Below are 21,211 nucleotides of genomic sequence, written 5' to 3'. Positions count from 1 at the left end.
TTGGAACTTGAAGAAAAATGAAATTGGAAACACTGAGTTTCAGATACAGTACAAGATATACATATGCAATATTGATATTATTTATTCCGAGTAAATATTGAAATTAAAAATGAAAAACATAGAATGAGTTCTAAAACATTCATAAGAAAATTGATATATCTGTAATTGATACAATACATTTGCACCAAATGTTTTCTGGAGAGAGAGAAAAAAACAATAGCTTCTATTAGTATTTATGTTAATTTGGTCAAAATTTCAGGATGCTTACATAAAATTAACGTAAAAGATGAAAATAACGAACAGTAATCAATCTCATAAATACAGTTAGGATTCGAATGGTGAACAGGGCAATTACAGACCCTTGGAAGCACCGCAGGTGGAATCAGGTGCCTACGAGGAGTCAATATCCCAGATCGACTGGTCACACCAAACTTGAGCCCTTTTTATTGATCTAATGAACTTTTTTCTGGAAAAAGTAAGTAAATTGGAAATAGGAAGCAAAATTTTATGATAATGCTTACTGCGATGCCAGCAAACGACTGGTGTTTGACAAATGTTAAAAAATGAAAGAAATAGTAATATTGATGATGGTTTGCTAACTGGAAAATAGGAAGATAATCAGTAAAGTAAAAACATATATATATATATATATATATATATATATATATATATATATATATATATATATATATATATATATATATATATATATAACCTTGAACATCATTAATTTGCACGTAATATTAAAAAGTCTAATATTGCTATTTTCAGAGATAACTATATATTAATATAACCAAATAAAATTATTTTTTTTTTTCACAAAAAGGGGAAAAGGAATAGTTACTTCATACAAATTGTGATATTGATTGATCTACATGCTTAGTCATTTGTTTATATGATAAAAAGATATATTTATTAACTTCTGAAAAATCTGTTCATTTAATATGAAAAAGGAATATAATTCGAAAAGTAGTCTCGTAAGATTTAGAGTTAAAAAAAACCTCGATCATACCTTGTTTTTAGCCCAGTATATATGAAGGTTACATCAAACAAATTATAAGCCTATGGATAAGAGATGAAAGTCTAACGATAACAAATGTTGGCAAAATCTATTCATAAAAATGGAAAATATACAATAAATACGCGCCTTTACATCAAGCCCATCTTAAAGTTATTCAGTAAAATTAAATCACATTTAATATGGTGCGTTACAAATAATAGTTGAAGTAGTACACATGCTAATTCTCTAGTTATAAGTCATATAAATAGAATCTAAATTGATAAAAAAGTTTTTCTTCTTTGGCATCATTGTGAACATGGTTGAGGCATGAGAATTACGTCATCGATTGCTATATCACTCCGGTACGTGTTTCCTCTGATTGCCGCAATTGCAATCTAAATATAAAAAAAGCGATGTAATTAATAGAATGCCAAGATCACATATAGTTCAATCTCAGCCCTAAACCTTCCGAATAATCGAAAAAGAAAGTATAGTAATATATACAATCTTGTCGCCTGTTTTTACTAAGAAAGTCTGTTTTACCCAAGTGTCTTTATTAAGTGGCAAATTAACGTCAGTAGTATGCCATTCGTTCCCTTGTGTTCCACTGACGGCAAAGTGTTCTTTAAAGCCGAGGTCATTGTTGTATGTATAGATTGAAAATGTTCCCATACCGCTTCCATACATATGGTAAGCCAAACTAAGGCAGTACGTCTTGTCTGCATAGATAGAAGTAGCATACATATAATGATTTATTTTTTTTTTTTGAATTTTATATTTATAATGAATTGATACTTGATGAATTCCTCGTCAACTTGAAAATGGCTTTGTCTATAATCCATAAAACATTTAATTGAAAAAAAAATCTAAATATGGAATACGACATTTTCTATGTCACAACTAACTTTTTTTTTTTAAATTAATCAGATTTGTAAATAAGCAGAAGATCAATTATAATAAGACATGTGACGTCATTCATCACCAATTGAACACAATTTAAAAGAAAATTCAATATAATATATTTCAACCGATTTGAAATATATTATTATACCCAATTTGCACATAATTTATTGTACATAGAAACTACATCCAAAAAATCTCTGAAAAGGGACAGAATCATTACTGTTATGACAGAAATTATTTTGTACATAATTTACTGATTTTAAGTGTATTTGTTTTTCATTTTTAAGAGTCAACTGTTTTGATTTTTTGTGGGGGTAGATGTGGGTAGGGGATGAAGGAGAGTTTTTTTTAATTTAGATTTTAAGGATGCCTATAAAAGTCGAAAAGAGAAATAAATAGATAGGGATAATGGTAATACAGGACAGTGTTATTGAAAGAAATTTCAGCAATCAAAAATATATATGCATCATATGACATAAAATCATCTTGGCCAGCTATCTATTCAGTGAATGCTGTTAAGAGAAATATCAAATTGCAGTCGATTGATCATACAGAGTACCTGTTGCATAATTATTTTTATGGTTTCATTGGAATCATTTGCGTTGTTAATATTAGTTTTCGTTTTATAATTATATTTTAAAGTTAGTTTAAAAAATGCATGCATTCTGGATCCATTCGTTATTTCAAATACTATTTGCTGGGAAGTAGGATACCGTATAATACTTACTCTCAAATTCAACATTGTCATCATAGACATAATAATGTCCCCCCTTTGAACAATCAGTAGCCTCGAAATAAAAATAGTAATATCCCTCATATGCATATAATGGACCCGTTCCACTTGAAGGCGTCGCTCCCTGAAATGATCGTTTAAGATTTTTACTATAATAAAAATAATGTTTACTCCAATAATAATCATTTACTTCAATAATGAGACTGTAATAAAACTATTGCAAAACTTAAATATCTTCTTACCATTATTCTAAACCAAGAAGATGTATCATCGTCTGTAGCCAAGAAGCAAGCTGGGTCATTATCAACTTCAAAACGACAAGAACGACCTATTGTTGAGAAGAAATGAATTAAAACGTTGCTACAAAATTATAGCCAATATATCTTTGACCTCAATATTTCAGTTATTTTTAGAAACAACAACACCAGATATATATATATATATATATATATATATATATATATATATATATATATATATATATATATATATATATATATATATATATATATATATATATATTCCCGAAAGAAAAAGTAACGAAAGAATTAATAAACTACAATTAATTCTAAATATAACAAAATAAAAACACCAATTCGATAACAAAAAAGTACATCTTTCATGCATATGTCAGTAAAATGAAGAAATGATCTAGCTTATTTTCAGTATTTTGATTTGAGGCAGATTAATAATAAAAATTATGTAGAGTGAATCAAAAAGATATAATTGTTTTAACATAAAAAATTATATATAGTGGAAGAAAGAACATTGAAATTAGGATTATATGTGAATTACTGAATATTTTGACCAAGTTACACATACATGTATAAGCTATTATAGTTTAAACGAGAGAAGTGCAATTAAGATTTATTGAATATATAATAAATTAACATTTAAAAGGAGGCACTAATGCGATTTTTTTATTTTCAAATCAAGAAGCTCTATTTTTTTTCAAAACAACATAAGTTGCGTGTTATAACAAGATGCGATTATAAGATTATAAAAGCCTATTATTCAAATGTTGATGTGGATTCTACAGAAGGATCTTATTAAGCTTGTTAAATTGTAAGCAAAAGACAGGTACCTTCGCATTTGTCTCCGACATAACCTATTACGCAGTTGCACTTATAACCTTGTATATTGTCCTTGTCTGCTACACATGTACCCCCATTCTGGCAATCATGGTTGAAACATACATCGACTATAGTAACAAACATCTAATCTGATAAGCATTACAGATGTAATTTATATTAGACATCGTAATAAAATTATCTGCAAATTACAAACAGAACCCCCTTTTACATGTTCTAATCATGTTTTATCCTAATTCTCATTTCCTAAAGCAGTGTCAAGATTAGTTATAATGCCTTGACCATTTTTTTTTCAATTATCAACTACTGTCAGTAGTTTCAGTAATTCTATTATTATGCATTTTTAAGTTTTTCCATTATTTTTTATAATAAATTTGTTGAATTAAGTGTTTCAATAGAGAAGATGCTTATATATAATTACTTTCACATATTTCCCCTGAAAATCTTTCTGGACAGGTACATACGTATCCAGTTTCGGTGGGTGAATTCAATTCCTCACAAGTTCCGCCATTTTTACAGGGATTAGATATACATTTTGTACCTGAAATTTTTAATAAAAAGTAAATCTTTTTTAAGCAATCTAAAATCCTATTCCTGAAAGAGCTATACATTACTGATGGTAATAATAATTTCAATTGACATCGTTGAAACATGGGGGTTGCAATACGTTTGTGAAATAGAGCTGCGAGTTATTCTGTATTTTTTAAAAAAGAGTGTTTTTGGATTAAAAACTTACACAATCCTGGACGAAGAGATATATTGTCCACTCCAACAAAGGAATTTCCCAAAATGCCCTCTATGGTGATCTACCAAATTTATTTATTATAAAATGCAAATAAAAAAATGATTATTTTAAACAGGAAAACTACATTAAAACAAGCTAAAAGCCAAGTGCCAAAGATATACAACTTCATTATGTTTTGAACGTGCTTCGATACAATGGAAAGATTTATTATACATTTTAGTTGTTTTTTTATAAACAAATGTCAAATTGAATTTAAAAGATATAAAATGGATCTCAATATTTCAAATTCAATCTGCCAAAAAATACAAATTAAAAGAATAAATTGTTTTTATAATAAGAAAAGCTTTGAAACCTATGAGTTATGAGTTAAGTATTTAATTTTTTTTATTTTTATTTGCCCGATCATGACAAGGAGCACACGGCGGGTATGATCGGACGACAAGAGATTCTTACTCCTCTATGGCAACTTATCCCACCTCTGATGTTTGAAGAGATCCATGAGCGCACTACTTCCAGTTTGTACAAGTATTATTTCAATGGAATTTTGAGCTTGACTACTGTTCGTTATCTAATATTTCCTTCATAAAATTTACCGTACCACTAGATCCTCCATGGAGTCGACAGATACGATTGCAGTCCGCCATTTGTAATTTGTTGTTGTTTTGATATTATATAACTTGGACCTCTTCTTTTCACTTCCATCTATATATACGGTTATTTCTGCTGGAGCTTCGCCTGATGGAAGTTCGCCAATAGCATAGTCGAAAGATAGACATCGGTCATTGGCTTAAAAAAAATCTCAGAAAATTTGGAAAACAAAAAGAATACAGAATATTGTTTTTCATATTATGCCTAGTGATACAGAGAATTTTAAATCTACACAGAAAAAAAAAAACATATATTGCCATATAAAATAAATAGAAACAGGTTCCACAACTTGTTCCTAAAGCACGTAGAGTATACGATATATGTAGATTACCTGCAATTTGAGCTCTTGTTTTTATAATGGCTTTTGATTCGGCGGTGTATGGAACATCGTCGTAGAATGGAGTCATGGTTAGAAACTGGTAGTCATTACCGTGTGTTATACATGGTCCATCTTCACTTTCACAAATTCTCTGTATATTACAACAATACATTAAAATAAAACAAACAAATAACCACCTTATTTATTTTTTTAATTGTGAAGTACAAATGAATCACAAAGCGATTTGAATTAAACTATAGAGCACTAAGTTTAGAACTGGTTTTATATAAAATAATATGATATAAGTGGTTTACATATATATTCATTTGTTGATGTTTTATAATGCATTCATTTTCTAAAGGTACATACATCTATCCTATCGCATGATTTCAATTTAAAGGATCTCCGACTTTAAAGTTCTATTTCGTTCAAACATCTTTCTCTCGACCATTTTTTTTTTTTACTTTTTTCAATGATTTTTTTTTTTTTACTTTCCTTCAGTGCATCTCCTTGCTTTAATACCTGATATCAAACTTGCCTCACATTACATATCCAAACAAATTTACCGTATTGAAGCTCCATAAAATATCCCCCGATTTATCTTGGTCAAATAAACATGTCCCAAAATCATCTTCAAACTTGCAGAAATTCTCTGACAGTGCTGCAAGGAAACGATGGAAATAATATTCATTGTAATAATTATAGATTTTTATCCCTTATATTGAAAATAAACTTTTACATGCAAACAAATTTTTTGAAATACATTCTTTCTTGTCATTTTTTTTTCTTGTTTCCTTTTTGTACTTTTTTATTTTGTTTTTGTTTTGTTTGTTAAGCTTTTAGGATTTTTGGATTTTTTATGGGGGTTAATTTTTTGGGTTGAACATTTATTAGCACTATATAATTTTAGAAGGTATGAGGTGGTTAACATATTATCAAACATATCCATCTAAATGAAGACATGTGATTTTTTAGCCACAAACTACTATTAAGTCAAGATTACAATACACGTTTCAGCTTCGACAATTTATATAATTTTCTTTCAGTTTTATTTTTACAGAGCAATTTTTAAAGGGAATAAGTAGTCAAAAAAAATGGCAAAGAGTAATGCTATTTTTTTCATTTTGGCTAATTCTGACTTGGTAGATATACTAGGATTCTTGCACCATAATACAGCTATTAATAATACGAGTTACATTACCTCCAAATTCATTACAGTTTTCTCCTGACAGTCCGTTTTTGCATGTACATGTGTATGATCCACCGTTGCCTCCTTCTGCGCATGTTGACCCCGTCTTGCAAGGAGAACTCATACAACCTATAAGAACACGTAGTTATTCAGTTGACTTGGTGTACAGAAAGGTATGTCTCCATATCCAAATAAAATTTAGCATAAAGCAATTCTACATCTAGCCTGAAATTTGTATAGCAACTCTTTTAACATTGTTTGTAGCCAAAACATTAAAAAAAAATATTTTTAACCTTCACAAAAGAGTGTTTTTCAGGAACTGATTCAATAAATTACAGGATGAAACTCTGCCATTCAGTTAACTGCAAGGTGACTGAAAGTCTACTAAAAGATAATTTAATGGCAAAGCTATTCCATTGACCATTCAGTTGAATGAATGGTGCAGGTTCATCCTGTAAAAATGATTTAAGACAAATAGAAAAAAAACTGTTCGATTTTATGTGATCTTTTTGATTTTATACTTGATTTATCCAACTGGTTATAATGATGGTTATTCACGATACACGATTGCTTTATCCAGCTTGTACAGAGGAAGTTTATTCTAGACATGCAGTATACGGTAGACATCTTTTTGTTTATACATATGGTGGATATTACTTGTTGAATAAAGTATCGGTTGAAATCAATATCCATCTTTTCAATGTCTTAGAAAACAAATCCATGGAAAAAATAAACTGACGACTAAAATAGCACAGGAGAAGCAAGCTCTGAAGACATCAATGTATAATACAAGTACAAAAAGTATATGTGCATTATTTAAAGAAAAAGAGTATAGCTAGAAATAGAAGGGCGCTAGCGCATAAAAGGATCAGGATCTTCAATGCGGTTTGTAGAGATATGCCTAAATTATTACACAGAAGTTTTGCGTTTAAACAAATTTTGTCAATCCCCTCTTCTTGACCTCCAGGCCATAGAAAAATCAAGATATATCAAGAAAATAATGTTAAAGTACATGATGAAAAAGTATTTTAATCGTCAAACGCCCATTAACATAATGAAATCGATATACAAGACGCTAATGTTTGACTGTTTAACATTTTTTTTAGATTATATAGGAGACGAAATTTACCTGGTAAATGACATGCATTAAGAGAAGATAAATTTAAAATGAAACTAGATCAGTACCTGATTGGAAGACCTCCATTCTAATTGTGAAACCGGTCCCTGGTAAGTGGTTGTTCTTACTGTTGAATCGGATCATGAAAGGCGAAGCCTCGCCAATATTCACTTGGGTATATGTTATTGGAGTTGTAGATTTCCCACACAGTCTATAAGATATTTACTGCAGTTTGTTTAAAAACCGTTCCTAATGCCTCGATTTACGCGTAAAAAACTCATATTGATTATACGAGGGTTGTTCGAAAAGTTCGTGGACTACCGTCTAAGCTTTTTTACTTAACGTCATATTATATCCAAAGTTGGAGGAAATATCTCAACTGATGTGTATGAAATTTTTTTTTAAATATCGTGGTTTATTTCAAACTTATTTAGACTTAAAAAATGCGAAAATCGGCCCACGGAGCAAGTCAAAATTTTGTAACTTACGATCAAGACACTAAATAATGTCTGAAGTCACATCTTCTGTAAAATGACACAAAAACGGAACAATTCTAAGCGTTCAAATTAAAAATCGTTTCAGCGTTTCTGATTCCAGATTATGACTTTGTTTCGTTGAAAAGAAATCAGTTTCAGAAGTTAGGTAGTCCTCTTTGAAATACGCAAAAAAGATGACGTCGTTGAACGTCACGGAGCAGCATTTAACCATACAATTTTGTGTTGTACTCAAGAAAACTCCAGAAAAAACTGAAAATTCCAGAGGAAGTAGGAAATTCGTCAAAAGCGAGCCATGCATGTGTATGTCAATGGTACAAAGGGTATTTGAATGATAGACTACTCTGTTTAGACGATGGTGATCTGTGAGAAAACGGATTGTCCGTAAAAATCTTATCAAAAATATTGAAAAGCTAGTAACGTCAAGCTAAGAATTTGGCGCTTCACATATGCTGATCTTGTGAAAGCACAATTATGCAGTGAAAAAAAATATAACATTGACAAACAGAATGATGCTACTGAAACAATTGTTAGCATTATACATTTCAAGTGATAGAGAAACGTTTTTATTGAGTGCACTGGTATTGGGCAATACCGTATGAAATTTACAGGGATAGTACTTTTGGGAACCTTGTGTCGGTATGTTTTTGACGTTACAGTATTGTTGAGTTTGCTCCGTGGTTACAAAACGTGTTGATTTTAAAATTAGATAACAGGAATTCTATTAAAACACATGGGGTGAAACTTCACACTAAAACAAAATAAATATTTTACATATGATAATGCGCTCATTTTAAATTTCTTGAAGATAGCGCTCATTTTAAATTTCTTGAAGATAGTGTAACGAAAATTGGCATAGTTTACGAACTTTCCTAACAACCCTCGTATTAGCATACAAATTAAAAGTCTGTATGAATATTATGATTAGTATACTCTTTTCCAGGATCTCCAATGAGGTAATCACGGATTTCCAACCAGTGGTAGCACTCCTTTCTAACGCTAAAGGGAAGATCAATGGATGTGACGATAGCTTTGATTACCGAATCAGATTCAGCCTACAATGTAAAATATTTTTTTTAAAACAAGATAAGGAAAAGTTAAACGTTGTCCTAACAATTTTTTAGGTTCTTGTCATCAATATATTGAAACAACATTTCAATTCTTTTTTACATATTTTATAAAGTCAGTGCCACACCGAGATAATGAAATATAAAAAAGCGTTCCTGCTAGAAAGCAACTTTTGAACATCCATCGGGCATTTGGGGTTTATGGAATTTGATAACATAACCAACCTATATCGTTATCCCGATATTTTTTTTTAGATATATTTATTTCTTTATTCAGCATTTCTTTATATACTTCAGGATGATCTTACAAGCTTTGTACTGTAAATGCTAAAACTTCGCAGTTCTTGTGCAAAATCAGTTCTAGTGATGATCTAAAAATCTTACCTTCACCAGCCATGTACACATTTTTCCAGAACTGTAAGATGTCATATTAATGTCACGTGATTCGCCATTAAAAAGCGTAATGGTTTCCCCACAACCTATATTAGAACATAAACCAAATTAACTAATCCGCATTGGCAGAACTAATTATTTTTTTTTTAGTTTTATACTAGATATACACTATTACACAGATTATAGCATAATGAAGCAACTTTAAATACACATTTTTTTTTCCTTTTTGACAAATGTATCTTACCGTCTTGTTAATGCTAAAAAAATATTTTTCTAAAAGCCGAAGTTCTCTCTTGTCTTGAAGGATTGATTGATTAATTAATGTTTTACGCCGAATCGGCACAATTTCAGCCATATATCGGCCAATCAGGATTAAAAAAAAAAGACAGTGACATGCGTCAGACATTATTTAATTCCTTAAATTGATACATATATAAGGGGAAAAAAACTTTCAACCTACCGACGTCAGTGTCCAACTCTTCACAAGTTGTGCCCTTTAACCCAGAAGGACAATGACAATGGCAAGTCTGCTGATCTACTGCCTGCATTCTAAACCCGTCATTCTTACAGGTTACACTACAGCTAGCTAATTATATATATATATATATATATATATATATATATATATATATATATATATATATATATATATATATATATATATATATATATATATATATATATATATATATATATAGTGTTAATAACATGAATAATAACAGAATATAGTCTTCCTAAAATTCATATATTTCAATTTCAATAAAAAAAGGAAACAAGAAAAAACAAAAAGAAAAAAAAAACAAAACAAAAGCAAAAGCAAAAAACAGAAACAAAACAAAAAAAAAAGGGGGGAAAAAAAAAGAAAAACAAAACAAAACAAAACTAAGAATGTATACGTCTTTGAATAACATCCATATAAATGAAACATATAAACAAAAAAATTGGATTTTTTACAATACTTGTCTCATTTTGTTGTTTGCTTTGCAGTCCAAATTGACATTATATCACAAATCATGAAATCCAAGACCCCCCCCCCCCCCGCCTTAAAAAAAATAATAATGAAAGATAAATTGTGAGATTTGTTTTGTTCACATTTATTTCTCGATAATCAAAATAATTCATATAGTCAATGCTTAAAATGCAATTTGAGTTACAAATTCACGTACGTATTTATTAATCAACAAAGTCGAGAACTTATAATTACACGCTGCAGCTGCGAAGCAATATATAAATTACAAATGTATACAATTATATCTGAAACGGGTTCAGAAGCCTGAATGTTTTGTACATGGCGGATAACATTCTCTAACTATATTACTGAAAAGGAAATCTCAATATTATTTGCCTCTTAAATAATTATAAGGTTTGCTATCTTTACAGCGATTGCAAAACACATCTAGACACTTGCTTTGTTGTTAGTAAAATTTAAATGATACATCAACGATCAATCGTCAAGTGCTTCATCTCTGATGTCTTTACTTTCAAATTCAGTTCTGGAAATGACCATTTTTGATGAAATACATGAGTGCACATGTCCAACTTTGCTGTCAGTTACCTCATCCCTTTATTTACATGATTTGTATGCAAAAGAAACACAAAGAACAGAATAACACAAGTTCCTATCAAGAAAATTTCAGTATATTTTTCTGACTGTTTGTTATAATAAGCATAATTTGTCATTTAATAACTTGTTATCCATATATACGAATTTGACATAATATTGTCACGTGTGAGCACATTTCATAAAACATGTGCCTTCTTGCAGAGTTATATTCCTTGCAAAACCCCGGAATAATTCAACAGCAATGATAAACTAAGTACATTGCATGTTTTTCGATATGATATGGTATCGCAAAATAATGATTGAATTCTCCTCAATTTTATACTGATTAGAAATCTTGACTTTGCTCATAGTGCTGACAACAACCGTCAGAAGTTGGCCTATTCGCTTAAAGTTACAGTCATCGAAAAAATGCCTTTGTCCATACTAATTAAACTAAGCAAAGAAATAAATTACAAAGGAAAGTAACCATAGAGTAAAGTAAATAAATTTAAAAAAAATTTCATTTGGAAAAAGATAAAATACAAACTGGTCAATACAAATTGTTTCAATTAAATAACTGACCTGTTGGACATTTATACGCCTTGTTAACCTCTGCCATATCATAGAAGGAGAACATGTACTTGGGATTTGAAATAAGATACTCTAGGTCCTTATCAGGTATTGTCATTGTATTCTTATTATTTGTTGAAAATGCCTACAAAAAATCCAAAATAATAATAATAATAATAATAATAATAATAATGATAATAAAGCGGTTAATCTCATGTTATGATTAAAATTCACGTTTATATATGTTTACAATAAACATGTGCATGTACTTCTCTGTTTTGTTAAAATAAATTGGAAATTCATTTGAAAGGATCTCTTGTGTTTACTTAATTGACAGAAACACCAAGGAGAGATAATATTAAGAGGTCGTTCACTTATGAACTTCTATTTTTAGTTTCTTATGTATTTTTTGTTTGTTTGCTTAATGTTCCTTCACGAATTGTTCACTCATATTGAGACGCAATCCCGTGCAGTTGGAGAGCTGCATATTTAGACCGCTACTCTGCACTTAGGGTCTTTGACCAGTGAGATTTTTTTTACGTGCAGGAACCTACTGCTACACGGGGCCTCGGTTTCTTCCGCTCATTCGAAGGACCGCTCTCTGTGGATTTGAACCCGCGATGTAAAGATTAATTCCTCACTCCGCGACTCTAGAGCAAAAGCTCTAACCACTAAGTTACGAGGGAGACTTGTTCTAGATTTTTAGCCTTATATTGAAAGGATGTTAACTGTAGAAATCTATTCTTGAAATTCAATAAAGATGTCCTAAAACGTGGAAACCTGGACGATGTAAAAATCAAATACTCGTCTTTTTCTCATCTGTTTTTAAATAGCAATATAAGATAGTTGTAGCCATCAACGATTCTACTATTATGTTTCTATGTAATGAAATCGTCAGACTTTCAATTTTTCATCACATCTCTTTAGTTTGAAAAAAAAAAAAAAAAACTATTATGCTGGAAGCTTAAATGAACCAAAGTACATGTATATTGTTTTTAAACTTTTTTACTGAAAAATATTATATCGAACAAGGTTCTAAAGCCTTGATATAATAATAATATTTATATTGATTCAAATTCTATCCCCTTTTTAAAAACAGCTTTAGAATTACGATAACATTAATCTTTAGAAAAAATATTATTTAGTATACACTGTTTTATTTATATTTTCTTACCGTAAGGTGATATTGTAAAATTGACATGTAGTCATAAACTTCTCTGTTTTTGGTATGTTGATCGAGACTAAACTGATCATTATTTTCAGGTTCGATATTTTCCCAGTTGATTTTCAAAAAATCCCTTCTTTTGTTTCTCTGTTGTTCATGAAGACCGCCCATTGCATGGTGCATTTCATGTAATACGGCATATTCCTAAAACATGACAAGCTGAGAAAACATCTATAGCACTCTTAGGTAGAATTTACTGTAACTGTCCTTTTTTCCATTACACATTTCGCTGTCTAAAGAAATTCACATATGAGCGAAGATATGACTATGTATTCCTGTATTATGACACGAATAAAACTTACATCTAAACATCCTTCACTAAGGGAAAGAATTTGCCCACCTTCATCGCTTATATTTCCAACAAACGACCAGCATCTATTGAAGAGGAAAAACATATGCAGTATTTCTTTTCAAGAATTTTTAAACTCAATTTACACGGCATCTGTAGCTATGTTAGAGATTTCAAAGAAATGTGTATTAAATTTCACTTTGTTTTCTTATTTGAATATGTTTTATTTAGGTTCTCTATTTGTTTATTCCTCAATACCTTTTATCTTTACGTCAAATGAATTTGTCATCAGATCAAACACTCTGTGGTCTGTGATCACTGTGCTTATCAATAGAAAATATTAAGACATTCATCATAATCTATCCCCAGGTTTAAAAAGCTGGCGGTAAGCGTTGATACGATTAAGAACCCTCACTGCTCAATTGCAATTGGCGGATTTCGGAGTATAGGTCTTAAGTTGAAACTCCTAAAGGTTATATGCTGGCATCTCTATATGAGTGAAAAACACTCAAATGAGACGCAAAACAACATACAGTCAATGAATCGATATAATTTTGTTTTAGGTCTAAATTTCTAGCCCCTCACAGTGACTCTAAAAATGAAATTTCTCGAATAGGAAACAAAACAACATACTGTCAATCAATCGTTATAATTTTGCAACAAACATTAGTTTTCAAAGACGGAGATTTGTATTTGTGAGGAAGAATATATTCAGTAGAATTCAACAAACTAATATATGGATGACATATCCAACATAAATTTCAGACATTTTAATGCTAAAAGATGTATACATTAATTCAGTAAAAAAAAAAAAAAACTGTGGTGATGAACAATAAGATATATCATACCCATCGTCATTGCCAATAAATTTTATGAAATGTTTATCCTCACTTGTCCTTAATCTCCATTTCACACAAGTAGTTTGTGAGATGTTATGAGCAGTTTTCTGAATGAGTTCGACCGCCCGACTTAGTCTTGCACCTAAAACATAAAAACATAAATTTGGCGCAGGTAACGCTAAAATAGTTAATGCTCTTAATCGGGAAAAATAACAATTAAGGGAAATATATCCTGACACTAATCCATTTTTCAAATTCATATTTACTAAAGTATATATTGCAATTTGGCAATCTTTTCCATTCATGAAGCATGAAGAGAGATTCTTTATGATTGTAAAATGATAAACAATTGCATACTGATCAACTCAGGATTGCCTAGTGACCGTTACCGTAACTGTTTTGACCTAATGTTCTAATCTATTGCAGTAAATATCACATATTGATCATCCTTACCAAAAGATTTAGCGTCAATATTATATGGTATGACATTGTTTTTCCATAAAGGATTTCTTGAGATACCAAAATTTCTCTTTTCACGTGCTGCGACCTGCGAAAATGTGAAGAAACTATTTGAGTTTCGTAAACATGTTTGTGTTAAAGCCCAACTTCTATATACGTAAACTATAAATAATTAAGGTATCTTTATAATGAAACACAAATCAAGCCTTACTTTAAACTTTCTAAAACAAATATATACATATGATGAGGGGAGTACAACTGATTAAATATGAATATAATTATGTCTAATCGGGCATATTTAATAACTGCTTTATCATTTATAATCGACAATTTCTTGCATTGACGCGCTTGATACTGCTAGATTTTATTTAGAAGATGATCATCTCAAAGGCTCTGTTTCCTGTAAGGTAAAAGAAAGGGCTGAAAAGGACTTGTAAAGGATGGTATTTTGATGTTTTTCAATTAAATGCAAAATATTGTTTCAGTGTTAGGGATGAAAAAAGAAAATTATTAGCTTTTTTTTCATCTCTTCTCTTTTTTGGTTAATGTTAAGTAGATAAGGATCAAACCCGATTTTACTAAGTTGATAAACCAAATTATGTGATTACAAAAATCATGAATTATAATTGTAAAACCCTTTTAAGTAAAGAATTACAAAGAGATGTATGAGAGGCAAAGAAATAAAACCAATGCTTTTGCAAATATGTTTTAAAATACACATGATGTTTATTGTCTTTAAGCCATGTTTTATGTGAAATTATAGTGGAATTGGACTAAAGGGGGGGGGGGGCGACAGATGTATACCTTCAACAGTCGATTACAAAATTATATTTACCTTTGACTTTGATAAAATACTGCATGCCCTTACCCAAGACCCTTTGGTTAAAGAATATTTCAAATTAGACAGAGGAGAAAAAAGGTGTTCACTACTAGGATTCGACCTTGACCTTTCTTTTACAGCTTTATCCATATGTACTCTTTTGGTGAAGTTTGGGCTGATGGAACCAATGAGAGATAAAATATGCTCTTGACAAGGATTTCTAATAGAGTTTTGCTATAACTTTCACCGCGGATATAAGTACCTTGACTAAGGACACTGCACATGTATTAACTTAGAACATTGTATGGGTTATAATTGTAAGAATGAAGATTTTACACATAGGCTTTTGTACTTGACCTTTGATATAGAAAATTGATTGAATCAACGCACATCCTTAAACCAGAGACACTATATAGGTAAAGGTTTAATCAGATTGAGCCAAATGGAGAAAAAATGTTTTGGACAAGTAGAAAAGGACGGACAATCGGCCAAGAACGGACAGTCAGAATAATAAATCATTATAGGGCACCCCTAAAGCGTAAACATTTTTAGTTTGTACAAGAATTACAGAAAATACTTATCAAATGTTTTCAAACAAAGTTTCATTTTGATAAGTTATCATCCGATCTATAATTTTAATTCATTCATAGTTATAAAAAAATGTAAAGGTTGAAATGTGTCACTAATTCGGCAATGCCTGTAATGAGATGACTGTAATCTAGACCTATACTTTCTTCCCTTAATCATCCCTTACTGTAAGACCTAATCTGACATTCCAATATAATCATTTATGCAAGACCTATACTATCATTCTTATATAATCCCTACATGCAAGACCCATACTATTATCCTTAATTCATTCTTTCAAGCAATACCTTTATTGACATCCTTATATAATCACTACATGCAAGACCAATTCTATCATCCCATATTCCCTACATACAAGACCTATATTTTCATCCGTAAATCAATACCACATGCAATGACTATACTGTCATCCCTATATAATCCCTATATGCAAATCAATACTATCATCCTTACACCAAAATTTACATTGGTGAGGAAATAGTGCCAATTCTTACATCTCATGTATAGTTTAATCTTCGAAATTTCCCTAGTGTAGAGAGATTGAATACGCTTGTTGGTCTTTGTGTGGTCAAAAACCAGGAAATATTCTCCCAATCCTTTTATATTTAAGGTTTTTTTTTCGTTGTATATAATCTCTCTCTCTCTATATATATATATATCTCTCTTTACTGAATATCTAAATATTAGAATATGATTTTGACGCTAGTATTCGGTTTCTTTTAACCGTCTTTACTGCTTTCTTACCTTTCTGATTCCATACACCAGGGGCGGTCGTCGATCCTTTTCGTCATCTTGCTCTTGTTTCTTGTTGATACATAAATCATCGGGCTTGAGGGGAAAAAAAACAATGATCTTGTGTGCATAACAACCAAACTTCGCCGTTACAGCAAATGCGCATGCAATGAGTTTACACAAACTGCAAATGAATTTTGAGTCCATACAGTTAATGTATGAATGAATACCTTACATCTCGCTTTTTTTTTTCTTTGGAAAAAACAAAGATGTATTATCTAGAGCTGTCTTTCCTTCTAATGATATAGTGTAGTTTGTCCCTAAGCCTATAAAAGAATCTTGCATGACCCCTTTTCCAAAGAATGAACTCGCAAGGTAATATGACATATTCTTTCCAGAGTAATGTCCTACCAAGTAATATAGAAAGTTTACCGAACTAAACGGATTTTAAACTGCTACATGTCCCTGTTCAAAATTATATAGAATAGTTTAAAACTATTGCATGGTAAAAATATCAGTGTGTAGATTAAACATTAAGCCCACATAAAACAGTTTTTAAAAGATCCTATAGTTCCTGATTAAACACCATGCGGTGCAAAGATTAGATTATTATTTTTTTTTATCAATACACAAATTTAAGTACAGTTAAGGGAGTTGGTACAAAAATTTATTTTTCATAACGTGCATTAATAACATGGCTTAATCTACAGTTAGTGATTCCTGAAAAGTAAGTGAGGCTCTAAACATTTATTTTGTTTCTACTTGGGAAACAGTTCTTTAGACTGTGGAAGACTCTTGCCTTTGTCTTTCATCTTGTTCACTACTATGTGAAAACGGTTTCGCCGTTTCCTTTGTAGTCATGAAATAAATATACAGAGTTCAGAAATGAAATATAGAGATAACAAACAGTAACCAAGCTCAAACGTCCATTGAAACAATACAAACCGGGAGCAGCGCAAACACGGACCTATAAAAACATGATGTGGGATCGGGAGTCATTGAGAAGTAACAATCGCCTGTCGACCGGTAACATCTGTCGTGCATTCCTTGTCATGATCGAGAAAACGGAAAAATCCGTTGACAATTCAGTGTGTAAATGATGGCCCCAATTAGTGGGAAATGCAAATGGTTAATTCAAACGAAAGTGTTGAAATTCTTGTTTCATCAATTTGTTTCATAAAAGCTTGTCTCGTTTAAGAAATTGTCCGTACATAAGGCATTCTCTTGCATATCGAATTAATCTGGAGACATAAGAAAGGGAAGTTGACGAGAGAAAATTTGAAGTCGTCAACTTTGTTACAAAGTTTTGTTGATACTTAACCATTCAAGTAAAATACCCAAATGTAAAACAGATGTGTCAGATTCTACGGCATCTTTTATTTCAAGCTCACCAGGATATATCGACCCGAAATATGGATGGAAATAACTATTGTTAATTGATAATACGTTGTAGATTTATCTAAATGTCGAGTTGAAGGCCACAGCAAGTGTTTTTTCCTTCTCAGGAACACGTTTTTGAATATATTCTGCTTCATATGAATACAAAATATGTCTGCTAATAACGGGGCGCAATTAGTACCTATGGAAATTCCGACAGATTGTAGGAAGATCTGATCTCTAAAAACTACATAGATATTGTCAATCAGAAACTCAAGCATCTTCTTAATATCAACTTAGAGTATTATGTGTACAAACAGAATTTTTTTAACAAAATAATTTTGCAAATGATTAATGACAAAGTATGTAAATTAACGAGTTCCTTTTTTATTGAAAAAAAGCAGCTATGTATAATTTAAAAAAAGCCTTTATCATTTGGAAGATAATTATACAATTTAATTTATTGGGGGAAGATAAATAATCGTCTTTCATAAAAAAAAATCATCTAAATCTGTTCACAATTGTTTGTGAAATCCTCTCGACATACCAATGCATGGACATACAAACACTTGTAAAAAAGGTAACCCCCTTCTTGTGTTGCCAATCTGCCCCACATGAATACAATTGAATGCCTTACGTTCAAGAACATTAAAAAGTGTCAAAATATTTTTTAAAAATCAGTTTACTCTATATACACTAAAAATAGCGTCTTTGCTGCAAACTACATTTCAAAAGGTTCTATAAGAATACAATGTCTGGGAAGCACTGCTTATAATGGCTTTCTCGAAGGCCTGTATGCTTTATGCTGATAATGTCAAATGGTATGCATTTAACTTACATATCTGGAACGTAAATAGCATATCTTCATTCTTACCTTCTCGTTATTTCCATCAATATGAACTGTTTGCCTTTCGGCATTGTCTTCATCTTCCGAACAATGTTTTCCCTAAAAAAATAAAAGTAAAGTTTTGTCATTCTTTGAAAATATATGTATCATTATGAGATTTAAGAGATATTGCTATATTGCTTATATAATGCATGGAAATTATATTTTCTTGATAAGCAGTAAGAATGCAGCAATTTTTTGAAACCCCCATACATACCTCACATTTTTTTTCATTTCTAAATATATAATGCATGTAAATTATATTTTCTTGATAAGCAGTAAGAATGCAGCAATTTTTTGAAACCCTCATACATACCTCACATTTTTTTCATTTCTAAATATATATTGATTAAATGATCATAGACAATTTGTAATTAAATCTTCATTAAATTACCTTATTTTCTACTTTCTTTGATCGTGTATGTTCATTTGACATCAAAGTTCTTTGATTGAGATATTCTTCTAAAATATCTACTATTTCATGCAATCCATCGTCTGCAAACATAAAAAAGCAAAAAAAAAAAAAAAAAATAAAATAAAAAGAGGCGAGTGAGCTGTGTTTTGCACATTCATTTCCATACTCCTGTTTCTTATCAAGCCTAGCAGATAATTTGAATTCACTTTTTATACTGTAACATGGCTTTGGATACAAATTGAAATGTATATGTACGTGTAGATTTATATGTCAACAAGCATAACAAACCTGTCAAGAAACAAAGGAAATTCAACATGGTTTTAGTAACGAATTTTTGTTTGTCTCATTTTCTTTTTATTTTAGACATGCCTTCATCTAATGAACGATGTTTCCTTTTTTTTCGACGTGTGCATTTATTATACTTAAAAAAATATATATGCTATAACATGCTACTATTTATTTTTTAGTTTATTTATTTATTTATTTGTCGCTTTAATACACTCTAAAGTAGTTATTTACACTAGATTTTTTTTAATGTTTAAAAAGAGATAAACATTATGTGTTGGTATGAAGGATGTCAAGCCCTTGTATATTTACTTAACAATGTCAGTTAGTGAACTTTACCCGGCAGTATGATAACCACGAAATAGATAAATTCTATACGCGCATAAATATTTACTAAGTGATTTTCAACAAGTCTTGTCATTCTATAAGAACCAACTTTGAGACTGTCCGAAATAAAAGTTGTATTTTAGTCTGAATTCTTAGAGATATAAAGGGGATTTTTGGAAAATAGTCATATCATATGACGAATGTCATGCATTTGACTTTAAAATGATTTTGTATTATTTTGAGTGCAAGAAAGATACATATGATGAAAAACCTCTACTGTATGAATCTGCTGTATGAATTTCTTCAACAAATATAGATAAATAGGTCTATTTTCCCATCTTTATATTACGTATCGATAATTAAGAAAAGATTACACGTGTAATTTTAATTTTTAGAATTGGAAAAAATTGAAAGAAGATTTGCTGCTTTCTCCTTTTTTTTTTAATTCACATTAAGTCCATAAAAGATAAGACACTATAATTTGAAGAAGGAAAAATATCATGAAACCCTGGTTAGAATAGTTTTTTTTAAAGATGAAAAAAAAAACACCGGCCAGATATTTACATTGATAGATACGATTATGTATCTTCTAACATTTTTTTTAATAACAGCCCAAAATAATTACATCACAGTACCTGACAGCAACACAATGGCACATATTCGTTCACCCATAACCATGGAGTATTTAGAGGTGACATTTTGCATTCTTATACATTATAAAAGGTAATTTTCCATAATATGTGGCAAAAACCTCTTCCTTTTTGATATTTTGTGATCTGTTCATTTCTTCATGGTTAAGCTACATCACTTGGCTGCATTTTCAAGTGAATGAAACTAATCATCAAGTTTCTATAGCTACCATGTTTTTCAAGGGACAACAATGTTTTCTGCATCTTGGTTTTTTAAGGTCTGATAATCTAATATTATTTTGAGAGAGGAGGGAGCGAGGGGAGAGAGAGATAGTTAATGTCATATGCACTGAAAACAACAAACGCCACCTTGAATGAAAGAAAATATTGCATTGTCAGGTTTACCAGCACCTTCACTGGAAACAAAAGTGCATTCAAAACACAAAAACGCTTATTAAAGAACTTTTTGGTGAATTATAAGCAACTTAAAAAATGAGCAATATTCAGCATTTTGAGGACGTTGTTAAT

The 21,211-nt window shown here is 30.5% G+C and overlaps 1 protein-coding gene and 1 long non-coding RNA gene across 2 annotated transcripts; both read right to left on the bottom strand.

Annotated features, from left to right (window-relative positions):
* Positions 1 to 873: 873 nt before the first annotated feature.
* On the bottom strand, positions 874 to 14,307 carry LOC133174644 (neurogenic locus notch homolog protein 1-like). Its single transcript, XM_061309741.1, has 19 exons — positions 14,175 to 14,307; positions 13,340 to 13,412; positions 12,987 to 13,181; positions 11,825 to 11,957; positions 10,160 to 10,285; positions 9,691 to 9,785; positions 9,173 to 9,294; positions 7,814 to 7,956; positions 6,641 to 6,757; positions 6,006 to 6,100; positions 5,452 to 5,590; positions 5,071 to 5,258; positions 4,464 to 4,533; positions 4,149 to 4,268; positions 3,721 to 3,837; positions 2,879 to 2,964; positions 2,631 to 2,760; positions 1,544 to 1,719; positions 874 to 1,395 (listed from the first exon to the last, which is right to left on the bottom strand). The coding sequence occupies exons 3-19, from the start codon at positions 13,158 to 13,160 to the stop codon at positions 1,306 to 1,308; spliced, it is 2,121 nt and encodes a 706-aa protein (XP_061165725.1). The 5' UTR covers positions 13,161 to 13,181; positions 13,340 to 13,412; positions 14,175 to 14,307; the 3' UTR covers positions 874 to 1,305.
* Positions 14,308 to 14,631: 324 nt separating this feature from the next.
* On the bottom strand, positions 14,632 to 19,086 carry LOC133174645 (uncharacterized). Its single transcript, XR_009719153.1, has 3 exons — positions 19,016 to 19,086; positions 16,777 to 16,860; positions 14,632 to 14,712 (listed from the first exon to the last, which is right to left on the bottom strand). It is a non-coding gene; the product is annotated as an uncharacterized LOC133174645 (long non-coding RNA).
* Positions 19,087 to 21,211: the final 2,125 nt, after the last annotated feature.

The sequence above is a fragment of the Saccostrea echinata genome, unplaced genomic scaffold (assembly GCF_033153115.1).
Source record: "Saccostrea echinata isolate AGI-Se365-2 ecotype Australia unplaced genomic scaffold, CSIRO_AGI_Sech_v1 ptg000058l, whole genome shotgun sequence".
Lineage (NCBI taxonomy): Eukaryota > Metazoa > Mollusca > Bivalvia > Ostreida > Ostreidae > Saccostrea > Saccostrea echinata.
The sequence above is the reverse complement of the archived record's forward strand: the minus strand, read 5'-3'. Positions and strand labels throughout refer to the sequence as shown.

What these genes read in the sequence shown, in the direction of transcription:
- LOC133174644 (XM_061309741.1), bottom strand. Translation starts at nt 13,160, where the DNA reads ATGCACCATGCAATGGGCGGTCTTCATGAACAACAGAGAAACAAAAGA. An exon ending in TTTTACAATATCACCTTACG is followed by an intron (nt 11,958 to 12,986) that starts GTAAGAAAATAT and finishes GATTTTTTGTAG; the next exon opens with GCATTTTCAACAAATAATAA. An exon ending in CACTTAATAAAGACACTTGG is followed by an intron (nt 1,396 to 1,543) that starts GTAAAACAGACT and finishes TTTTATATTTAG; the next exon opens with ATTGCAATTGCGGCAATCAG.